The 19,611-nt window shown below is 40.7% G+C and overlaps 1 protein-coding gene across 6 annotated transcripts; it reads right to left on the bottom strand.

The window, feature by feature from the left end:
- Window positions 1-32: 32 nt before the first annotated feature.
- On the bottom strand, window positions 33-19,317 carry LOC108062983 (pneumococcal serine-rich repeat protein). Of its 6 annotated transcripts, none has more exons than XM_070219662.1 (9): window positions 19,210-19,317; window positions 15,934-16,815; window positions 8,115-8,314; window positions 7,730-8,048; window positions 6,777-7,601; window positions 5,382-6,718; window positions 4,558-4,614; window positions 2,804-4,205; window positions 33-2,635 (listed from the first exon to the last, which is right to left on the bottom strand). In XM_070219662.1, exons 2-9 carry the CDS (start codon window positions 16,577-16,579, stop codon window positions 2,040-2,042), a joined length of 5,382 nt encoding a protein of 1,793 aa, XP_070075763.1. In that variant the 5' UTR covers window positions 16,580-16,815; window positions 19,210-19,317; the 3' UTR covers window positions 33-2,039. The 6 variants fall into 6 exon arrangements, with proteins under 6 accessions (XP_070075763.1, XP_070075766.1, XP_070075765.1 ...); XM_070219665.1 differs by having other exon boundaries at window positions 6,777-7,589; XM_070219664.1 differs by lacking the exon at window positions 19,210-19,317 and adding an exon at window positions 19,130-19,146.
- Between the last annotated feature and the right edge of the window lie 294 nt (window positions 19,318-19,611).

The raw sequence follows: 19,611 nt of genomic DNA, 5'->3' as shown, positions 1-19,611 counted from the left end.
TAACTACAAAGTCCAGTAAAAAGCATTTATAATTTCATTACAACTTTCATGTTTATTCAATAAATTTTTCGGTTTAGTAGGTTTTTTTTTTCTAATTTATAAACTTAAATTATGAAAAATAGGTAATAAACTTGCCAATGTTAAACAAAATCTTAGCTATCGACAAAAACAAATTTAGCTTCAAATGTGTGAACAAATTATTTAATGGATTTGGTGGTGAATTTTGTTTGCCGAAAACAGGGATCTAGAGTAAGGCAAAATCTTAGCGATTGATAAGCACCAGAAATATCTTTTCTACTTGTAAATTAAGTACGATAAATTTTTAAGTAATTCCACTTAACTCAAGAAGATATATTTTCGATTGGTACATTTTGGAAAATATTTGAAAGATTGGTTTGCTTTTGACTACTTAAATACGTACATAATATATAAAGATATACACATATCCATATAGTTACATTTAAAGTTTTAAACAATAAAATAGTAAACAAAAACAAAAATCGTTAACAAAGAAAAAAAATCGGAATTCGGGGTAGCTTCGTCTAGAGACTCCCCATTCCCTAATAGAGAGTACACACGCGGTATTTACAAGATCTTCCATGAATCAAAATATGTTTACATGTTATTATATATATATTTGTATGTGTGTGTTGTATTTTAATTTTATCTATAACGTTTGAGTAGGCCCATTAAGGGCTGACATTTTAAAAAGTTGCATAGTCTTACTAAAGCTGTTCTGGGGATCTGTCTCAGTTGATGCGGGGGGAGGATGGCTTGAGTAACTTTACTAAGAGCAAATGTGTGTTTTGAATGTACACCATGTACTTAACTCATGATTTGGTTATATTGATACACGTACAGTGAACGCTTTGGGCACTACGACAAATATCACATAATGAGATCAATTGGATTTATTTTGGGTACTTTTTGTTTTCGTTTGCGCTTCATTTCCGTTGTTAGATTGGGTTGTAAATAAGAATGTACGATTAATTGCACAATGTCATTCAACTTAAGATTGTCTACTGGATTGGGCTTGACTGGTGGGCTAATTACATAATTAGTGGCAATCCATAAGCTGATTAAGTACCTAATTTAAGTATGTATTTGATTTGAAAGTTGTTCCAATTCATAATACTGGGGCTGAACTGTTCCAGTTTGCACTTAATTTGAGTTGTTAGCGAGTTGAGAAAGGGGAGGTGGAACGAATAAAAATAAAGAATTGCACTCCATATGCATGGGTGAAAAGTAATCCTATTGCGGGACGATATCCCTAATTAAGTTGTAACAATAGTGCTCCTCGTATAGTTAATATTAACTTAAGTATGTATAACAATGTGTTTCCGGTGGCTTTGCAGGTTCTGATTATTGGTCATTTTTTTAGAATTCATTTGAATTGGTAAGTACAAATGTTCCATGTAAATTCCACACGATCTTCGCTCTTTATATTTATGCAACTTTTTAAAAGTCAGCTATTAATGGCCAACACTTAGCCAAATAGTGTTTTCATAGGTTTGTGTGGTTTATATTAGATGTGTGTACATTTGAAATGTTTTTATATTTTACATTCATTAAAGTATATCCATTTTTGGGTCAGTACTCACTTCAGAAAAGCTGTCGCTAAATTAAAAATTTCAACTTTTGAAACTTTTCAAATGGATTCATTTCGAAACCAGCGCTTCTTGAAGTGAATATTGAGCATTTTTTGCATTTCTTATGCCGTATTTATAATTAAAATATATTTATATTTTCTTTTGTTATAAAACTTAAAATGAATTTAACCAAAAATAAAACAAAGTTAGTAATAACTTGTGTACTTCATCGTATTTGTTTTTGGGGTTGTGGGTAACCCAAACTTTCTTTATCATCCTTGACCTCGTAACCATTTTTCAAGGCGGGTGGGGTACAGTACAAAGGAGAGCCATGGGAATGCTGGGTGGGTGTTGGTTTTAGTCGTTTGAGTTGTGTTTTCCTTTCTTTTCCGATTAGATTAATTTCCATATATTTACGCACTATAACATTGCATTTGGCCTTGGCTCTTTTTAAACGACACTCGAAGATGCTTCTTCCTGCTCTTGCTGTTTATCCTCTGGCAAGTGGCAATCGGCTACCTCGCTGTGCATCACGATCTCTATGTCGCCCAGTTCGGTGGCTGCCTCCGCCTTTAGCGCCACATCCTCTGCCCTCGATAGTTTCTGTAGCGTGTGAAGTGTTTCCTCGTTAATCGTGTGCTCTGGCGAAATGTTCTCCTTCAGCTGACGCTTAAGGCTGAGCGGAATGTGAGCCGTATTGCACTCCGGCGGGGATGGCGACTCCGTGCTGCTGGAAGCCGACGTCCCTGTACTCAACTCGTGTTGACCAGCTGCCGCCTGTTCACCGCTGTTGTTGAAGGAGATGTTCTGGCGAAAGACTTGCTTGCTGAAGTCCCGCAACTGTCTGGAGGCTGTGTCGAGAAAGGATGAACTGCCCGTGTCCGTGTGGGAGGACGCATTTTGGCTGGCGTTGGAGATGTTGCTGCCGGTCAGCGAGGTCCACGATGCGGGCGAAGATTTTCGCGCAACCGATAGAATAGGATTAGGTGTGGTGCTACTGGACTCGCCTCCGCTTGCTCCTCCTACGGCGCTTGCTGCTGTGGTGTCTGTCAAAGCAAAGATGAAAGGTATTACAGCTATTGTTATTATCAATTTATGTTAAAAAAACTGTTAAAAAAATATTGTGATTGCTTTATGTTATGTTAAGTTTTGATATAAATTAGCCCAGTCATATGTGTATAATGTATATATTAATCAAATAAAGAAGAACTAACTCTGTGCGCTGTTTGTGATCGGGTTGCTAACGGGCACGCTGCTTATTTGACTGGCCTTGGGTTCCGGCGATGAGCTTCGATTGAAAATGGTGCCCGTGTTAAACAATGTGAGCAGCTTGTCCACCGCCGATGGATTGGCTATCCAAGAAGTTTTCCGGGCACGGTTCTGTGGAACGCTGCTGACGGGCTCGGCAGGCGGCACGAGTTCTTGTTCGGATTCCAAAACTGGATTCATGCTGCTCGCCGCAGCAGCAGCAGCAGAGAGAGCGACCACACCGGCCGATTCCTTGGTCAACGTAATGTCGTTATCGCCAAAAACGGCCAGGGGACAGGACCTGGGTGGCGCTTCTGGGCAGGAGGCCACAGAGTCTGTAGCATCTGTGGATGTTGAGGTGCTTCCATTGCTATTGCTACTGCTCCCGCTGCTGGTGCTGCTGCTGCCGGGCGAAGTTGAGCTCGAATGACTTGAGGTGGGTGATATGGTCAAGTGCGGCGAAAGCTTTTGCCCGGCGGCCTCTTCGAGTTTTGTACTCTTATGTGCGTCGGCATCATCGCTGGCCTCCACTATAACCATACTGCTTACTGGCACCGCAGCAGCTGCTGCCTCCACTGCCTCGGACAGCAGCACTGCCTTCCTGGCCGATTTCAGCATGGGAGTGGGTGGCAGGTCGATTGGCGGCGTATGCGGCGTAATCGGCGGCATCTTTCGATTGGCCATCGGCACCTGGGGATCCTCGTAGATGCGGGATACATGAAAGCGAGACCTGGGCGATACCGACAGCCGCTTGATCGTCTGCGTCGAGGAGGTAACAGATGCCATGGCGGGCAGAGAACTGGAGGTGGGCAGGGCTCCAACTGCATTGAGGCTGCTCTGGCTGCCGCTGGGCGAGCCGATGGTGGGTATGGACATGCAGCTGCTGGCCGAGCGCGGCGTGTGCGGCGGTGGATGCTGGGCCAGCGGCGAGATCAGTGGACTGGCCACTTCGGCCACGCGGGAGACGTGAAAGCGGCTGCGGTTCGGCGAGGACGACGGCGATATGGTGGGCGGACTGGGGCCCGGCGAGCGGAGACGCGGTCCACTCTTCCGCTTCACCTCCAGCAGGGCAGCAGGTGTGGGCAGGGCGGTTGCTGCAGCGGTCGCGGTCGACGTTGCACTCACCGTGCCAGTGGCAGCGTCCACAAATGGCCGACTGTGGCAGGTCAACGAGATCTTCCGCGAGCCCAAGTAGTAACCGCCGCGACACCGAATGCCCGGAAGACTGCCGCCAACACTGCTGCCGCCGCCGACCACATTCGCCGCCTTCTCCGCCAGCTCCTGAGCCTGCCGCTTCTCATTTCGGGAGCACAGGGAGCGAACAGTGCCCAGCACCCTTGTGTAGTCCAAGTGGGCATCGCTGCCGATCTGAAATCAGAACAAGAAGAATTTCAATCACTCAGTATCAGTAATTTACAGACAGTATTTTAATTAATAAAAAGCTTTAGTTGTGGAATTGCTCAGTTCGATACAGCAGGTAATTATTTGATATAGATATTTTTTATGAAATACTGGTATAACTGAGCAACTGAACAACTGATTTGGTTTGTTATAGTGAACGAATCAGTCAAGCAGCTAGAGTGAAAAGTTAGATCGGGTTTAGGCTGCAGAAGTTAGCATTATTATCGGATGCAAGCCAAGCTTTGTCAGTGGACAGCAGTGGGCACAAAAGGCAGTGGGCAGAGAGTTGGAGGAGCAAATTGAGTGGGGGTTTACTTACGCTCTCCTGGGGCAATGGCGATGGCGGTATAACATTTACTATCGGCACTATGGGCAACTTTAACGGAGATGAGAGAGGCAACGACAACAGTGACCACAAATGAAAACGATTCAATTAAAAATTCAAAATCAAAACTCTCAACGTCCAACACAGCCATCCAGAACCAAGCTCAAAATCGCAATAAGTCATGGTATCAAGGGTGTTAGCTACGGCAAGCCGCAGCTTCGTATACTCTTGGTAACGTGATACTTCTTTGGTTTAGTGTTATTTAATGGGAATGTATAGTAGAGCCCTGCGTGATTCATTCAATTTTTGATTTATCATAGTATGCCATGAAATTTCTGATTTGTTTAATTCAATTCTATGTGAAATAAATTGAATGTTTTTCTAATTCATTTTGAATTGAATGAATTAATAAATAATTTTTATAAATTTTTTTAATCTGCCAGATTTTTTTAATTTTATTAAACTCAAAATTCAAATTCATTCAATTCTATTAAACTGAAAATTCTAATTAATTTATTCATATAAAACCAAATATTTAATATAGTTCATTGAATCCATTCATGCAGGGCTCTAATGAACAGTCTTAATAAGTACTGCTATAATTAAATAAAATATTTTCCAGTTCTCCTTACCAAGGGTATATATTAAAAACTTAAAAAATTGTGTGTTTCCACAACAACATAAATTCTAATTTACTTTCAACTCCCATTCGCTTAATAATACAAACTCAACTTCTACTGTGGCCTCGGATGAGATTTTTCGACTCTTGATGGGCAATGGGCGTGGCATAGACTTAATCCTGGGGCTGGATTACTTACCGTCAGGCGCTTGGGCTCATCGTTGATGTCGATCTGCGTGAGCGTTTTATTGGACTTGAGCACCTCGGCGATTATATTCAGACTTTCCACCTCTAGTTTATTGTCTCGGATGTCGATGCGCTGGAGCTTGCTGTTGCCACCAAAGGTGAGGATGGAGGCCAGCGTCTCGATCCCCTTGGCGCTCAGATGGGCACTCTGAAGCCCCAGTGTAGTCAGTGTTGTGTTCTTCGTCAGACTATCCTTAATGGTTGAGATAAACTCGTTGGAGAGACAATTCTTGCCAATGTTGAGCAGTTCCAGCGAAATGGTCTTTTGCAGCAGCTCAGCCACAGCTGTGGCGCAGTCCTTGGTCAGGTTATTGTTCCATAGGGTGAGAGCCTTCAGCCCGCTGGGCGATCGATTGGCCTCCAGCGTGGCCTCGGCCAGCTGGCGACGCGAAAGTGTGTCGTTCTTGGTCAGCTTCTCGGCGAACTTGGGATCGGCGGCGGAGGCGTTTGAGCTGACACTGTTGTTGCTAGCCCCGCTGCTGCTCATCCCGTCCAGCGATGTCTCGCTGCACAGGCTGTCGGAGCTCTGGGAACGGTTGCGGGTGGATTGATTGAGGTACGCACAGCTGGACTCTGTACGTCGCAGGCCAATGCTTGCGCCCCCCGGAGAGGTGGACGGCGGTGGGGGCGTGGGCGCCGGACTGGGCGAGGAGAAAGGACTGGGGCTCAGTTCTTTATCCGCCAGCAGGCACTCCTCGGAGATGGTTACTTTGGGCGGCGGCAAGGCATCGAGCGCGGGCGTAGGAGTGGGCGTCGCAGCCTCCTGTGCGGCCAGCAGACACTCGGTGGATTCTGTGGCTATAGTGGCGGTCTCAATGCCACTCATCTCCTTGGCCATGTCATCCAGCCGCGTGCTCTCCAGTGACACCGAAAGCCGGCTAAACTCGTCGGGCAGATGACGACTTATGTCGCCTTCGGAGGCGCTCTCGAATGCCGAGTCCGTGCTGTGCGTGTCCTCGTAGTCGTCGGCCACCTTTGCGTTTTTATTGACGTCCAGCGGCCGCGATCCACCAGCCGCCGCTCCACTGCCATTGATGCAGTCGCTCTCCTCGGCGGTGACTTCAAAAATCGCCGCTGGCGAGGAACCGCTTGGACTGCTGCCGATATCCAGTGGCGGCGCAACCACTGCTAAGGTGGCTGTTGCTCCTGCTCCTCCTAGTGGCAATTGGATTGTATTATTGTTGTTGTGGGAATTGTTAGCATTGTTATTGTTGTTGTTGTTGATGATGTTGTTCTGTACACAGGATTCATTGGGTTCAACGGGTTTAGCCTCTGTTGAGGGAGTAATATCTGCAAGGGAATCAAATGTAGCAACCATTTTGATGAGACAAATGACAAAGTTACTTACCACATAAGTTGCGTTCGTTTTGGGAACATTGCTGTTGTTGCTGTTGCGACGGAGACAGCGGCTCCTCGGTCGCAGCTGCAACAGCGACCGATTCGAATTCCATCGGGCTGGATGAGATCATAGCCGAACAGGCTTCTTTATCTCCTAGTGGCACCTGCTTAGCTGCGGTGGGTTCATAAATCTCGTTGCTGATCTCGCTGATGTCCTCGGAGCAGCAGGCGGCCAGAGTGTCGGTGGATATGTTTGAGGGCGCCTCCTCGCTGCTGCTGTCGCTGTTCATGGAGAGCAGCTTGTCCAGCATTGACTGTCCGCTGCCGTTTTGGCTGCAGTTTCTCACGGTGCGAACAGTGTCCTCGGTGTTCTCGTCGTCATTATCATTGTCTAGGTCAACAAGGACACCAACCGCTGGATCGGTTGATGCTGCCTCCTCCGCAGGAGTCTCGGGAATCGAGCTTACGTGCGAAGATGACTCACCGTCGACAATATCTTTCGCTTGGCCGATGACCGAGTTGGCGGACTGAGGGATGACTGCCGGTTGCTCAGTCTCCACCGGCGACACGCACTCGTCCACCTCAATGGCACGGGTGCGCTTCAAGGCTCCCATTCGCCGCTCCAGCTCGGTAGACTGAAGGATGAGGGCCTGCACCAAGTACATGACGCCCTCGTTTCTTATATTATTGTTGCTAATGTCGATGAGCTCCAAGCTGTGGTTGTAGCGCAACATATCGGCTATGTGCTGGGCATCCACACAGTCCAGGTCGTTGAAGCCCACCCACAGCTCCTTGAGCATTTTGTTTTGGTAAAGACCTCGGCCTGCAAATGATACTAAAATATAATAAATGCAATTTAGCAAACAGCCAACTAGTGATTTCATCCAATGGACTCTGAGATCATAATGAGGAATCGTTTTGAAGATGATCACTGAACCCTAATCAGGTCGTCGGTCGACTTACAGAGATGGACGAGGGGTTGTCCCCTGAGGCCGCAGTGCTCTAGCTTCAGTGTGTGCAGATTGGACGAGCCCAGTGCCCTACCGAGACTGTCGGCGCCCAACTTTGTGATCTGATTACTCTCGGCATTGAGCAGCTGCAGCTCTTGGCTCCGTTCCACCATGTAAGCACACAGCTCCCAGCATCGCTTCGTCATCTGCTCCTTGTTGTATGATATGTCCAGCTCGTTAGCAGCTTCGTAGTATTCGATCATCTGGAAGAGGGCCATCAAGCAGCTCTCGTCTAGCGTACAGTCGGACAGATCGATGCATTTGTATTGTATCTACAGGGTAAAATTGGAACATTAGTAATCGGAGTCTGGAAAGGGAGTTTCGAACTCACTGCTTACCCTTTTGAAAATTTCCTCGAGGGCCTCGCAATCGTTGGCGACTAGTTGATTCGCCTTTAGGGGGAGTAGAGGCTGCCGCACCTGGTTCAGATCCAGATTCTTTAGGTGATCCATTACACTCTTCAATGGCTCTCTGTTATGCTTTTTACACGACTGCACATACTGGTCAACAATCTCGGAAATGCTCTTCACGAGGCATACTGCAAGAGATAAATGGAAAAAAGTTATACTAAAAATGTAAAACCCAAAAGGCGTAACAAACTAGACTGAAGAAATTTTAAAATAAACCATCTCATTATTTCTAAAACCTATTCTTCACTTTTTTTTAATATTAGGGGAAAAACAGGTCAAAACAAGAGAGAACGCTATAGTCGGGTTGGTATCCCGACTATCTAATACCCGTCACTCGGCTAAAGGGAGTGCGGGGGAGATGGATATATAAAATTTTTTTGATTGCGCATAACTTTTTATTGAATGGTCCGATTTGAAAAATGACTTCTACATTTCAATAGGTATAAATATACACAACAAAATTGCATTTATACTTCTCGGAAATCTTTAAGGATGTGGGCGCAGGACACATTTAAAAATCGTTGGTGGGCGATTGTGGGCGTTAGAGGGGGCGTGGCGCTCGGCTGAAATAAGAATATGTGTGGAAAATCTTAACCTTCTAGCTTTTGTAGTTTCCGAGATCTCGGCGTTCATACGGACGGACAGACGGACGGACATGGCTAGATCGACTCGGCTAGTGACCCTGATCAAGAATATATATACTTTATGGGGTCGGAAACGCTTCCTTCTCCCTGTTACATACTTTTGCACGAATACAATATACCCTTTTAATCTACGAGTAACAGGTATAAATTAGAGACCTGCACGATACGATGCCGATGCCGATTCCACGAGTAAAAGTAATCAAGTTGGCGATGCCACGATTATTTTTTGTAATCATGTAATCGTATACTCGGCATCGTAGAATCGTACGAGTAGGTAGCATCGCCAACAAATTTCAAATTTGACATTTAAAAATAAATTTCAATAAAATTTGCTCTTCTTCTAAAGAATTCGCGGGTACATTTTTTTAGAATTCGTGAATAGAAAAACCACAGTTAAAGACAACAAATCCGTTTTTTTTTTTTTTTTTTTTTTTTTATATAGCATATGTTTATTTATAGCGTTGATCAACCAACTTAATGGTTATAAAACGCATAATTTAGAACATAGAAACAAATAACTGGAAACATAACATGAGTGTGGAAAGAACAATTTTATAACATTGACAGTTCTACATTACTGTCTCAGGACGCGGGTTTGATGGCGTCCTCTTGTCCAGAGATCACCAGGGTGACAACAAATCCAGTCGAGTTTTTGACATGGTCCTTTATTGGTTCTTCTTCTTCCAAAGAATTCGCGGTCTCATTTTGGTTAAGATTTCGTGTATGTCGGGTTTAAAGACGGTAAACATAAACAAAAATTTTCTTGTTCCAAAGAATTTGCGGTCTCATATTGTCAAAGAGTTAATCTATGGTTTTAAGTAGATAGGACTAACAATTGTGAAATCTTGGGTATATTGGTTCCTCTTGTTCTGACAAGAATTTTGGTTGATTTTGTTTAATAAAAAAACACGAGTCAGATATGAGTAAAACGATGCCGATGCCTACGATTCTACGATGCTACGATTCCAGATTTGACAGTTGGAATCGGCATCGCCGAGTAGTAATCGAGTATATTTTTACTTACTCGTGCAGGTCTCTAGTATAAATAGTAAAAGAGGCAGAATAGTTTGTGGCCCTAGCGGCCAAACGGTGAATGTGAAGTACAAAATAAATAAATAAATATTGGTAACACTAGTGATTATATTAGATACTTAACCCGCAAAGCAACATGTAAACTTTGAAAGTACGTAATTTTAATCAATTAAAACTCTAAACATATCCCCAATTAGGCTTATCTTCAAGAATATATGGATCGATCGGAATTCAACAATAAATGAAGCAGTCGAGTCAATAAACTATTGCCAATTCTTTCGTTCGGACATATCAAGTGTCGCCATTTCAAAAGGCAACAAATATGTCTGGCACAAAATATTTTATATGACAAATAACTATAACTTATGGCGCGTGCGAGTGTTTGGTTCCCTACCCTGAACCTCATCACCCACTTCCAGCGTCCTCATCATGATCGCCAACAATTGCCGGCGTCGGCATCAAACACATGGAGCGACATAGACAAATTGTCCACACAAAAAAAAAAATAAATGAAATTGCGGCGGCAATTTCCAAACGATTTGCTTTTTTCCAGAGGGGTTGGTTGGCCTGAAATCGTGAACTTGTAATTTGCAACTCATTTGCGTTGGACACATCTTGTGTGCCGTCTATCATTGGTGGAACCAAATTTAGAAACGGCAGCGTCTATTATTTGACGACAGCTCATAGCTAACAACAGGAACTATTATAAAGAGCTTTTGATGTGCTCAGCTCACAAAATATGATAAATATATGGGTCGCCAAAGATTTAATTAATGAAAATTCACCGGAATTCTTGGTTACTATGGTGTATTTGGACTGCAAATTCACTACAATCTAGAGAATGAACATTGTGCCAAATGCCAAGTGCACCTTTCTTATAAATAGTTGGCAACAGACAAGCGCTCACCTCCACCCAGACAAACATAGGTTCTTATGAAAAACGTAAACAATTTAATCTATCATTGCATTATCTCGCCACATCGGTGTTAGAAGGCAATTAAACGATTCGTTTTAGATCTGCCAGAAACTCGGATGCCAACATCTATGCAATAAAAAGAGAAAAACGAAATTTTGTCAAGAAATCTTTTCAACGATTCCGAAAGATTTTCAGTCTTGGCAAACATTCAAAAGTGCTTTAGTTCTATTTCATCTATAATAGTTCCGTCCTCCTCCGCCATTCCGAGGCTGCCTTGAAACCCAACATCTGTTAAGTGATTCATTAGCGTTGAGTAGAATAATTCAAAATCTGAATTATTACGAATTTTCACTCGACCAGGCAGACAATGTGACGACCAAGTTTTTGACGTTTCTCTTTGAATTTTTTTTCTTAATTTATTTATAAATAAAAATGATTTAAACCAATCAAATTAGTATTTGACACTTGAGTTTATGGGTCAACAACTGTTAGTGAGAAGGCGAGGAAATAAGTAAAATATAAACACGGAAAATACAAAGTAGTTTGGGGCTTCCACCGAGAATCAGTCAATCATACACAATTTTCAAAGTAAATAAACGGATGCGTAACAGAATAAACACAATGCTCTATAAAATATTTACTATTATAAGGAAATAATAATTAATTGTTGTTTAAATATTAAAACCTATTTAAATTTAATTATAATTCCATACTTATATTAAATTGAAAAACTATTATTTGTTTGGGCTATAATACAAATACAACAAATATTTTTTTTGATATTCATAGATCATTAAAGATTTCACATAAATATTTATCAAGCAAAAAAGAAATAGTTCTTTGACCAATTAATGAATATATTAAAAGATTGTTATGCAAACACTTCCGATTATTTGCGATCTATTTTTGATCGTTACGTTGGGCAACGAAAAATTATAAACAAAAACAGGCCAAGCCCACCTGAGAATTTTATGCAAAAATTTCCTAAATAAAGCTAATTTGTCATCATCAACTATTTGCTCGCTTTTTGGTAGACGTCTACCATAAGTTATTGACAGAGATAGCGTGAATAAAGGTAAATAAAATTCATTGGCTTTTAAGAGTGACAAAACTCCTTATGATCGATAGTCGAAAATGGGAATTACGAATCCCTTGGATTAGAGTATGTTTGTCGATTTGCTGCTATCGATCGCATAGATAAATGACTAAGCCAACACAAACATTGTAGAATAGCGTGCCGCCGCCTGCCTGCGTCTATTAAATGCCTTCTCAATTTTTTATTATTCTATTGATTTTTGTTCCTATTTCGCCGCTGTTGCTGACGTTGCCGATTCTCACAAAAGTCAAAGCAAAAGTCGAATGTACAAATACAGAAAAACTATAAGTTAGCGAAAAGCACTCATAAGAGAAACGGAAAAATTGTCCAATTAAATTGCTGTTAATTTAGTGCTAAACATTTACAATGTCGGAAACTTGTTCTCGCCGCTATGTCATTAATTTTATGATTGCATTTTGGTTTATTTTGAGTTGGCAACACATAATAGAAGTAAGCTTAAAAGATACCGAAATCGACTTATTATTAAATCCTTAGATACCTATAGTGGTGACAATTTTTTAATTAGAGCCCAAGCTTACTTCGTTATTATATTTCATATTATTTTATTTATTATAATTTATAATATTGCCGACTTACAAACATTGCACTTTATATTTGTTTGAAGTATTGATCTTTAAATACATACATATTTGTATCTACTAGCTTTAAGTACCAGAATATTAACTTATTCTACTGGGCCTCAAAAACTCTTCGAAATCAATTTTACAGAAAGGGAATTGAGTGTGAGCCTCAGTGAATGTTATTCCATTAAACCTGTTTTCTGTTATCTGAATTTTGATATCAACCTGCTGCCTTTGACTTGAATTGACAAATTGACTGCCTGACCGCCGGTCGTTTGTCATTATCGGGTACCAATTCTCAGCCAAAAGTAGACGAAGGGTTTTTTGACAAAGATAAGCGTCTCAAAAGCTCCAGCCAGATAAATAAAAAAAATAAATAAACCTCCTCAAATCAGCCATAAACACGCACCGAAAGTGTAAATAAGTGTGTGAGGCGGGAGCCAGTTTCATTTTAACTAAATGCAAACATTTGCTTTATTTACGAAAAAGCTTACTCATATTTGCTTGTCTTTGTCCGTCGATTCCGTCTGTCCGCCTGCGTTCTTAATTTTCTTTATACACTTTTTAGCTTTCATTGTGCTTTGCTTTGTTTTTGAATTGCATAAATTAATTACATCGCCAATGTACACTAATCGAGCTCGTGACATTTTGCACAGCAATTGATATTCTAGTTATTATCGCTCATGTCATTGACTGTTTGATTAAAATTGCTTGCAAGTGAATGTAAGTTCGGAAACCAATAAAATGAAGTCCAAACATTTTAATTTGATATTATTTAATTATTAATGCAATGTAAGCTTTGTAAAGTTGTTGAACTAAAATCTCAAACGTTATAATGTTAATGTTATTGAATAACTAAGGTTTTAATCAATCAATTTTCTTTAACCAACAGTATATATGTACATATATAAACGATTGGATGTTATAGAAATATGTACCTTAATTCAAGACTTTTGCCATTTAAGATGTCGATTTTGCTTTTAGCCAAGTTTTATAAAAATGGAAAATACATTAGAGATAAAACTAGTACTATTAGTAGATAGTACTCAGCAATACAATATTCTGGCCTAATTTAGGTCGCGGTTCGAGGTTATTTACTGGGATTGGACCTTCTACAGATAAACCAGGGAAGTGCACGGAATTCCTATTTGCACAATTGTACAATGCTGTAGCTATCATTTCCATTTTTTCCCTGCCAGAACGTCTGTCTGTCATAATGTCTCCTCTGTGGGATTCTCTTTTAGTGCTTTTGTTTTAGTGACAACGATGACATCACATAGTTTCTACACCCACAACGTGAAAAAAGAGCAACAAATACAAATACAAGTGCAAACACAAAGACACAAACAAAGGCAAGAAAGGAATCGAAGTAAACAAACAAATGTAAAAGAAGACAAATAAAAATACACAATTTACATATGTACATGTCACCTACCCAGAGGTAAATAATAATGGAGACACCTAATGGCGACGACTATCAGATACCCATTACTCGGTTGACCAATTTTGAAGTAAATTTATTTATTTTCCTGCGAAATTTTTGAAATATTGAAAACTTAACTTCTTAATCTCTTCTAAAAAATGGTCTGAGTTTAATCTTCTGTTTTTAGAATTTATAGAATTGGAAATGTTTTCTGCGATCTGTAATTTATATTTTACAGAATTCAATAAGATAATTCAGAATTCAATTCGATAATTCCATAAGATCTAGAAGTAACTGGTATAAAAACAAAAACGGCGCAATCGTTTAAACAAATTCGGGCTACTCCGACGAGACGAATGACGAGCACAAAGCAGAGCCCACGATTGCCGACCAAGGCAAAGTTAAAACAGAGCAGAAAAGAGCAAAAGAAAAAGCAATGCCGGTCAAAAGAAACGGCGAACAAATAATAAAATAATAATAAAACATGTGAGGAGCACGGAGCAAACTGGAAAGCAAAAGCAACAAAAGCTACGAAAAACGAACCGAACCGTATCTTATCAGCAATTTCTGTTATCGCTGACGTGAAAATAACAAATAACAAAATCAAAGGAAACTCAAAAGCAATAACACACATAACAATTTCGGTGCGGCAGAGAATTTAACAGCCAGGGATTGAAAACAAATTAAAAACTTGTAAAAACAAAGTAATTTGCGATTTAACAAATTCAGCTATTCACGTTTTAGCCATTAAGACAAAAAAGTCAAAGAAGTATATTTGAACGGTTTATATTTAATTAAAAATGTTTTCTAAAACAATCATTAAAATATCTTTAAAAATTAGTGCAATAAATCAAAGGATCAATTTGGCAATAAATCACAAAAGGTAGAAACAATCCCATTTGGTTTTAATATGATTAACATATTTTATTCGGTATTTAGTATTAGTATTATAATAAAATTGTCATTGTTAGACTTCCCATTCAGATAATAAGAAACTGTCATCATCATACATATATTTTAAAAAATATTTTAGACAAGCCACCTGTTGCTCTTATATTTTTTTGATCACCCCCAATTTCCCAATTTCTTCGATTATTCTCTGCATCACTATTACAAGTGTAATAACGTGTGATTGAGAATTCAGAATTGCAATAGTTCTCTTCCTGAATTCGCTTGCGTTTTCTTTGTGCTTAGCAACAGCAACTGATTCTTGTTGTTCAAGTGGTAATGGCAAATAGTACGCATTTATCGGATGCAGCGCCTTCTCTGCTCACTTAGCCATAGGTAAATAAATATTTCTGCGCATTTCTAGCGTCTTGGCACCCACCACAATCCTCATTCTTCTTTTCTTGATACACTTGTTCACTTGAAATTAGCTGACAGATCTCTCAGATCCTTTCGCACCCGCATTACAATGAAAAAAAATGCATTGCTTTAATTAAATCAATTCACAGGAAGTGAAGTAAGTAAAAACGGCCAATCATGTGTCTCGAATTTGGCTTCCGTGTTCGAGTTTTGTCGCCTATGATAAGATCGAAAGCACGGACTCCCAGTGGGATTGTAGAATGACAAATTGTCAACTAAACACAAATGAATGCTGAACAACCGGAAGAAATATAGCTCCAGTTTCCCCACAACACCCAGTCTTACAAGGTAATGGAGAATCTAGCTGTTTTTATACACTAAGAGCCCATTACTATTAACATATCATTTATATCCTATTTAAAGTGAGGAGGATATTTCCTATTGCTATGATTTTCTCAAAAGAAAAATAAAACTATATAGTTCTTGTAACACAAAATTAATACTAGTTATTTTTAACAATAGAATAACTTTAATAAGGTCAGATTTAAGAGTTAATCGATTAAACGAAAAACTTAGTTTTTTCCCCGAATCTAAGAAAGTATGCACGATATCATTATTAACCATAATCGGCATGAGACTATTTTTTATCGCATTGTCCCCATAATCGTAATGAGGCTTTTAAATAAAATAAATTTCTACAGGACCCCTCTATTTACAGAACTTTAAGTAATGGACCATTGCAAAACATACCTTGCTTCCATGGATTGGCCGGCTCCAGGTAACCGGTGACCAGTTCGTTATCCGGAAACGAGACGCGACGGGCGATGGACGAGGTGAGCGAGCTTTCCGAGGATTTTCGCTGCAGGAGACTGGGTGCCGTCGATAGGATGATGCCCCTCATGGGAAGGCCCATGGGTGCAGCAGTGCCTCCTGTGCCTTCCGCTCCTGCTCTAGAATTCACGAAATCCGGGCACATGGTCGAGCTGGGATTGGAGGCCAGCGAATCGGTGCGCCATACCGCCGTCTGCTTGGCATCGTGGTATATCTTGATCTTCTGTCGTTGCTGCGTTCGCATCTGGGCATCGAATGCGGTCCCCACCGATTCTGCTGCGGCAGCAGTAGCAGCGGTATCGTTATTCGACGCAGCAGCCGCATCAGCTGTTTCTGCCAATTCCGTTCGCTCTGCCACAGCTGTTGTTGTCGGCGGCGGCGGCGGCGGTTGACCCTCAGCTGTTGCATTTATTTCCTTTACACCAGCTGATGTCTCTTCTGCTGCCGCAGCAGATGTTGTTGCTGCGAGGTGCGTTGCAATTGTTGGCTCCGTTCCATTGCCTTCTGTTGTTGCTGTAGCTGTTGTTGTTTTTGGCTCTGCAGTGTCGCGATTATTGTGCAACATTGTTGCTAAGCGTTTTCGGTTGCTGCTGTCGTTCTCAAGTTTGTCGCGCTTCAAGTTTGCAGATTTTCTCGAGCTTGTTGTTTATTGTTATGGTTTACATTTAAATCACTTTAATATATGTACACTCCCTCGATATCGCTTATTTTTCGTTTTTAATTTTGTTGTTTGTGCTTCGAACGTGCGCCTTCTGTTTACATTTTCGGGTGCTTTTTATCAATTATTTATTTATTTCAACACTACGAAACGAATATTAAATTAAGATTAATTTGAGTCAAACACAATTAGAAGTGTTTTGTATGCCGGTCGCCTACGGTTTAGAAGGCGATAAAGTAGTGTTCGAATTTGTCAAACGCATCGAATAATCAGCAGGGGCCAGTTTACAAAACACAAAAAATTTTCCGCTCAAAAATTTCCACCGCCAGAAACGCACAGTGGAATCAACAACAGCAGTTGGACCGACAAATTCGAATTTTTTGAATAGGATTTTTTTACATTATATTATTTGTTTGAATTCGAATTTTTTGAATTGGATTTGTTTACATTATATTATTTGTTAGTTACGTTTACTTTTTTATTTTTTGACTTTTAATTTACATTTTAGATTAGTTTATTTCAGGAAATCTTTTATTGCAGATAAGTGTTTTCACTATTTTGTTATATTTCGGCCTTAGAGAGCTGCAAATTAGCTTATTCCCTGAAGTTCCAAAATTCATCAAGTTTTGAGTGATGAGGACTATTGATGAATGATCGATGAAACGTTGCAAGATTTATTTGCTAATTGATTTCTAACAGCTGTAATTAGCTCCCTTTCCACCCCACTGTGCAATGTTAAGTTTGAAAACAAAAGGAAATGGAATATTAAGAAAAAATACGGAGAGCACACACACAAAACGCTCTCTTGGCGAAGCAAGAGAGCAAAAGAGAATGGCATAAAAAACATTACCTAATTGTTATTGTTTTTGTTTGCGTTTGCATTGCCAGGAAAGAGAGAGAGAGAGAGAGAGAGATACAGAGGGAAAAGCGAGAAAAGTCTGTTTGCGATTGTTGTTTGTTATCGTTTTTCCCCTCTGCACTTTTCGCATTTTTGTTTACCTCACCAGGTTGCCTTTCTCTCACGCGCCTCTGTGTGTGTGATTGTGCCCATATGTGTGCGAGAGTGGGGGAATAACACGCGCCCTGTTGCATGCAAAACTCAAATTAAAAGGCAAATTGCAATTGGTAATTACACAGGCAGTCGAAAGGGACAAACAATTGCACGCTGCTCACTTTTCCTCGAATTTTGTTTTAGAATAAATACACAAATTACGTCACGCATGTCGGTGTGCGTTAGAGGGAGTCCTACAGAGTTGTTGTTGTTTTCGAAGTTTTCCTTCGATTTCCGCGTTGCGTAGTTTGTATCTCTTGTTTTCACATAATTAAATGCGGATTTAAAACACTCTGGCTTTGGCGCATTTTCATTTTCACGCACACAAACTTCTTCTTTTTTTTGGTTTTGTTATACAACTTTGGGCGAAGGATTTTCGATTGGGCGGCCAGTCAACAGAAGTGGCGTTTTATCGGGCTTTTTACCGAACCGTGCTCCATTCAGTTTAGCATTCAGCTATCGACGTTTAGGCATCCGCGACCCAACAACCGATCACAATGACGTTGAAAATGCGAAAGATAGAAATAGAAACCGAGTTGCGCATTTTCATGCTGGCCAACGGGCGTTGCCAGACTGCCGCAGTGCGAATTGGTGATAAAGGACTGTTTATGCTGAGTTTGAATTCTTGAATAAATAATGTAAGCCCCGCAGGTGAATTTATAAAATGGCACAAGGCAGCAAAACTAGCAGCATTATGTAAGTCTTTTAGCACAGTTGCATCTTGACATTCCAAGGCCAATATTCTTAACTTATTTTTATGTAAGCAATGTCCATTCAAATACTCATTCTTAATTATAATAAATTAAAAATGTTATTGAAAATTTATGGTACACTTGTTTGAATTTGAATATACAGAAATATTTACTCTTTTCGTAATTCCACCTCGCGAACAGAACAATGGCGACGTGTAAACCACTCTTAACTCTCCCGACAGTCTGGCAACCCCTCCACGTGTGCTCTTTTCACGCACCCTCTCGCTCACTCTCCCTTAAGTCGCACGAAACATACAACATCAAAACAATAAGTTTGTGTACACATGCTCGTCTATATGCACTTCACGTTGCTTATTAATTGATGCTCGCACTAGTTGTTTGTTTTAATTGCACATTTTGAACACGATTATCGGGCAAATCACGCAAAACCTGCCGCTGCTCTCTTTATCTCTCTCTGTATGGTACGCCAGCGATATGATGTCAGAGGAAACCTTTTCCGTACACCTCGTAGGGGAATAATAAGTTGGAATCCAATATGCCAGCCTTTGCTTAGTATTTCATTTTGGCCAATTTGCCGTTTCAGGATGGCGAACCGCACTTTTGCGCGTTACAATTTCGGCCGAGGTGCGACGGAAAAAAAAACAAACTTCAGTTTTCAAGGTCACTGGGCTGAAGTTCCCCACACACACGCACCTTTTCTTGCCGTTTACCCGCCCACCGCAGAGTTTTGTTTTTCCCGGAAACGAGCTTTATAATTAATCGAAAAGGCTTACTTTGCACTCTATGTTATTTACTGTATTTAAAAAATTTCGTCCAATGGAGCCGCGAAACTCCGTGCGCGACAAAATGACGAGCTCGGCCAGTGTTACCATCTGCTCTACGTTCTCCATTACCCAACGGCTTGCGCCGCAACGCCATTTAGCGCAGTTAATGATGTGTTTCCACTGCCTAGGAGGTACAGTGAAAACTCATTTGTGTGCAATTTTAAAACCTAGTAAACAGATCGCAAAAGATCAGTCCTGTGTTTGTTACAAGCCAATTTGCAAAAATATGATTACAAATTGTTTAATTAACACCGGCTTATCATAAAGTATTGCCAAAGGAGGCACGAAATGCTTTGCTTTCGTATATTTTTGTGGATCAGCATTTGTGTAGTGGTTTGATAATAACATTAA

This window comes from Drosophila takahashii, chromosome 2L, assembly GCF_030179915.1.
Source record: "Drosophila takahashii strain IR98-3 E-12201 chromosome 2L, DtakHiC1v2, whole genome shotgun sequence".
Taxonomy (NCBI): Eukaryota; Metazoa; Arthropoda; class Insecta; order Diptera; family Drosophilidae; genus Drosophila; species Drosophila takahashii.
This window is presented reverse-complemented; position numbering and strand designations above follow the sequence as displayed.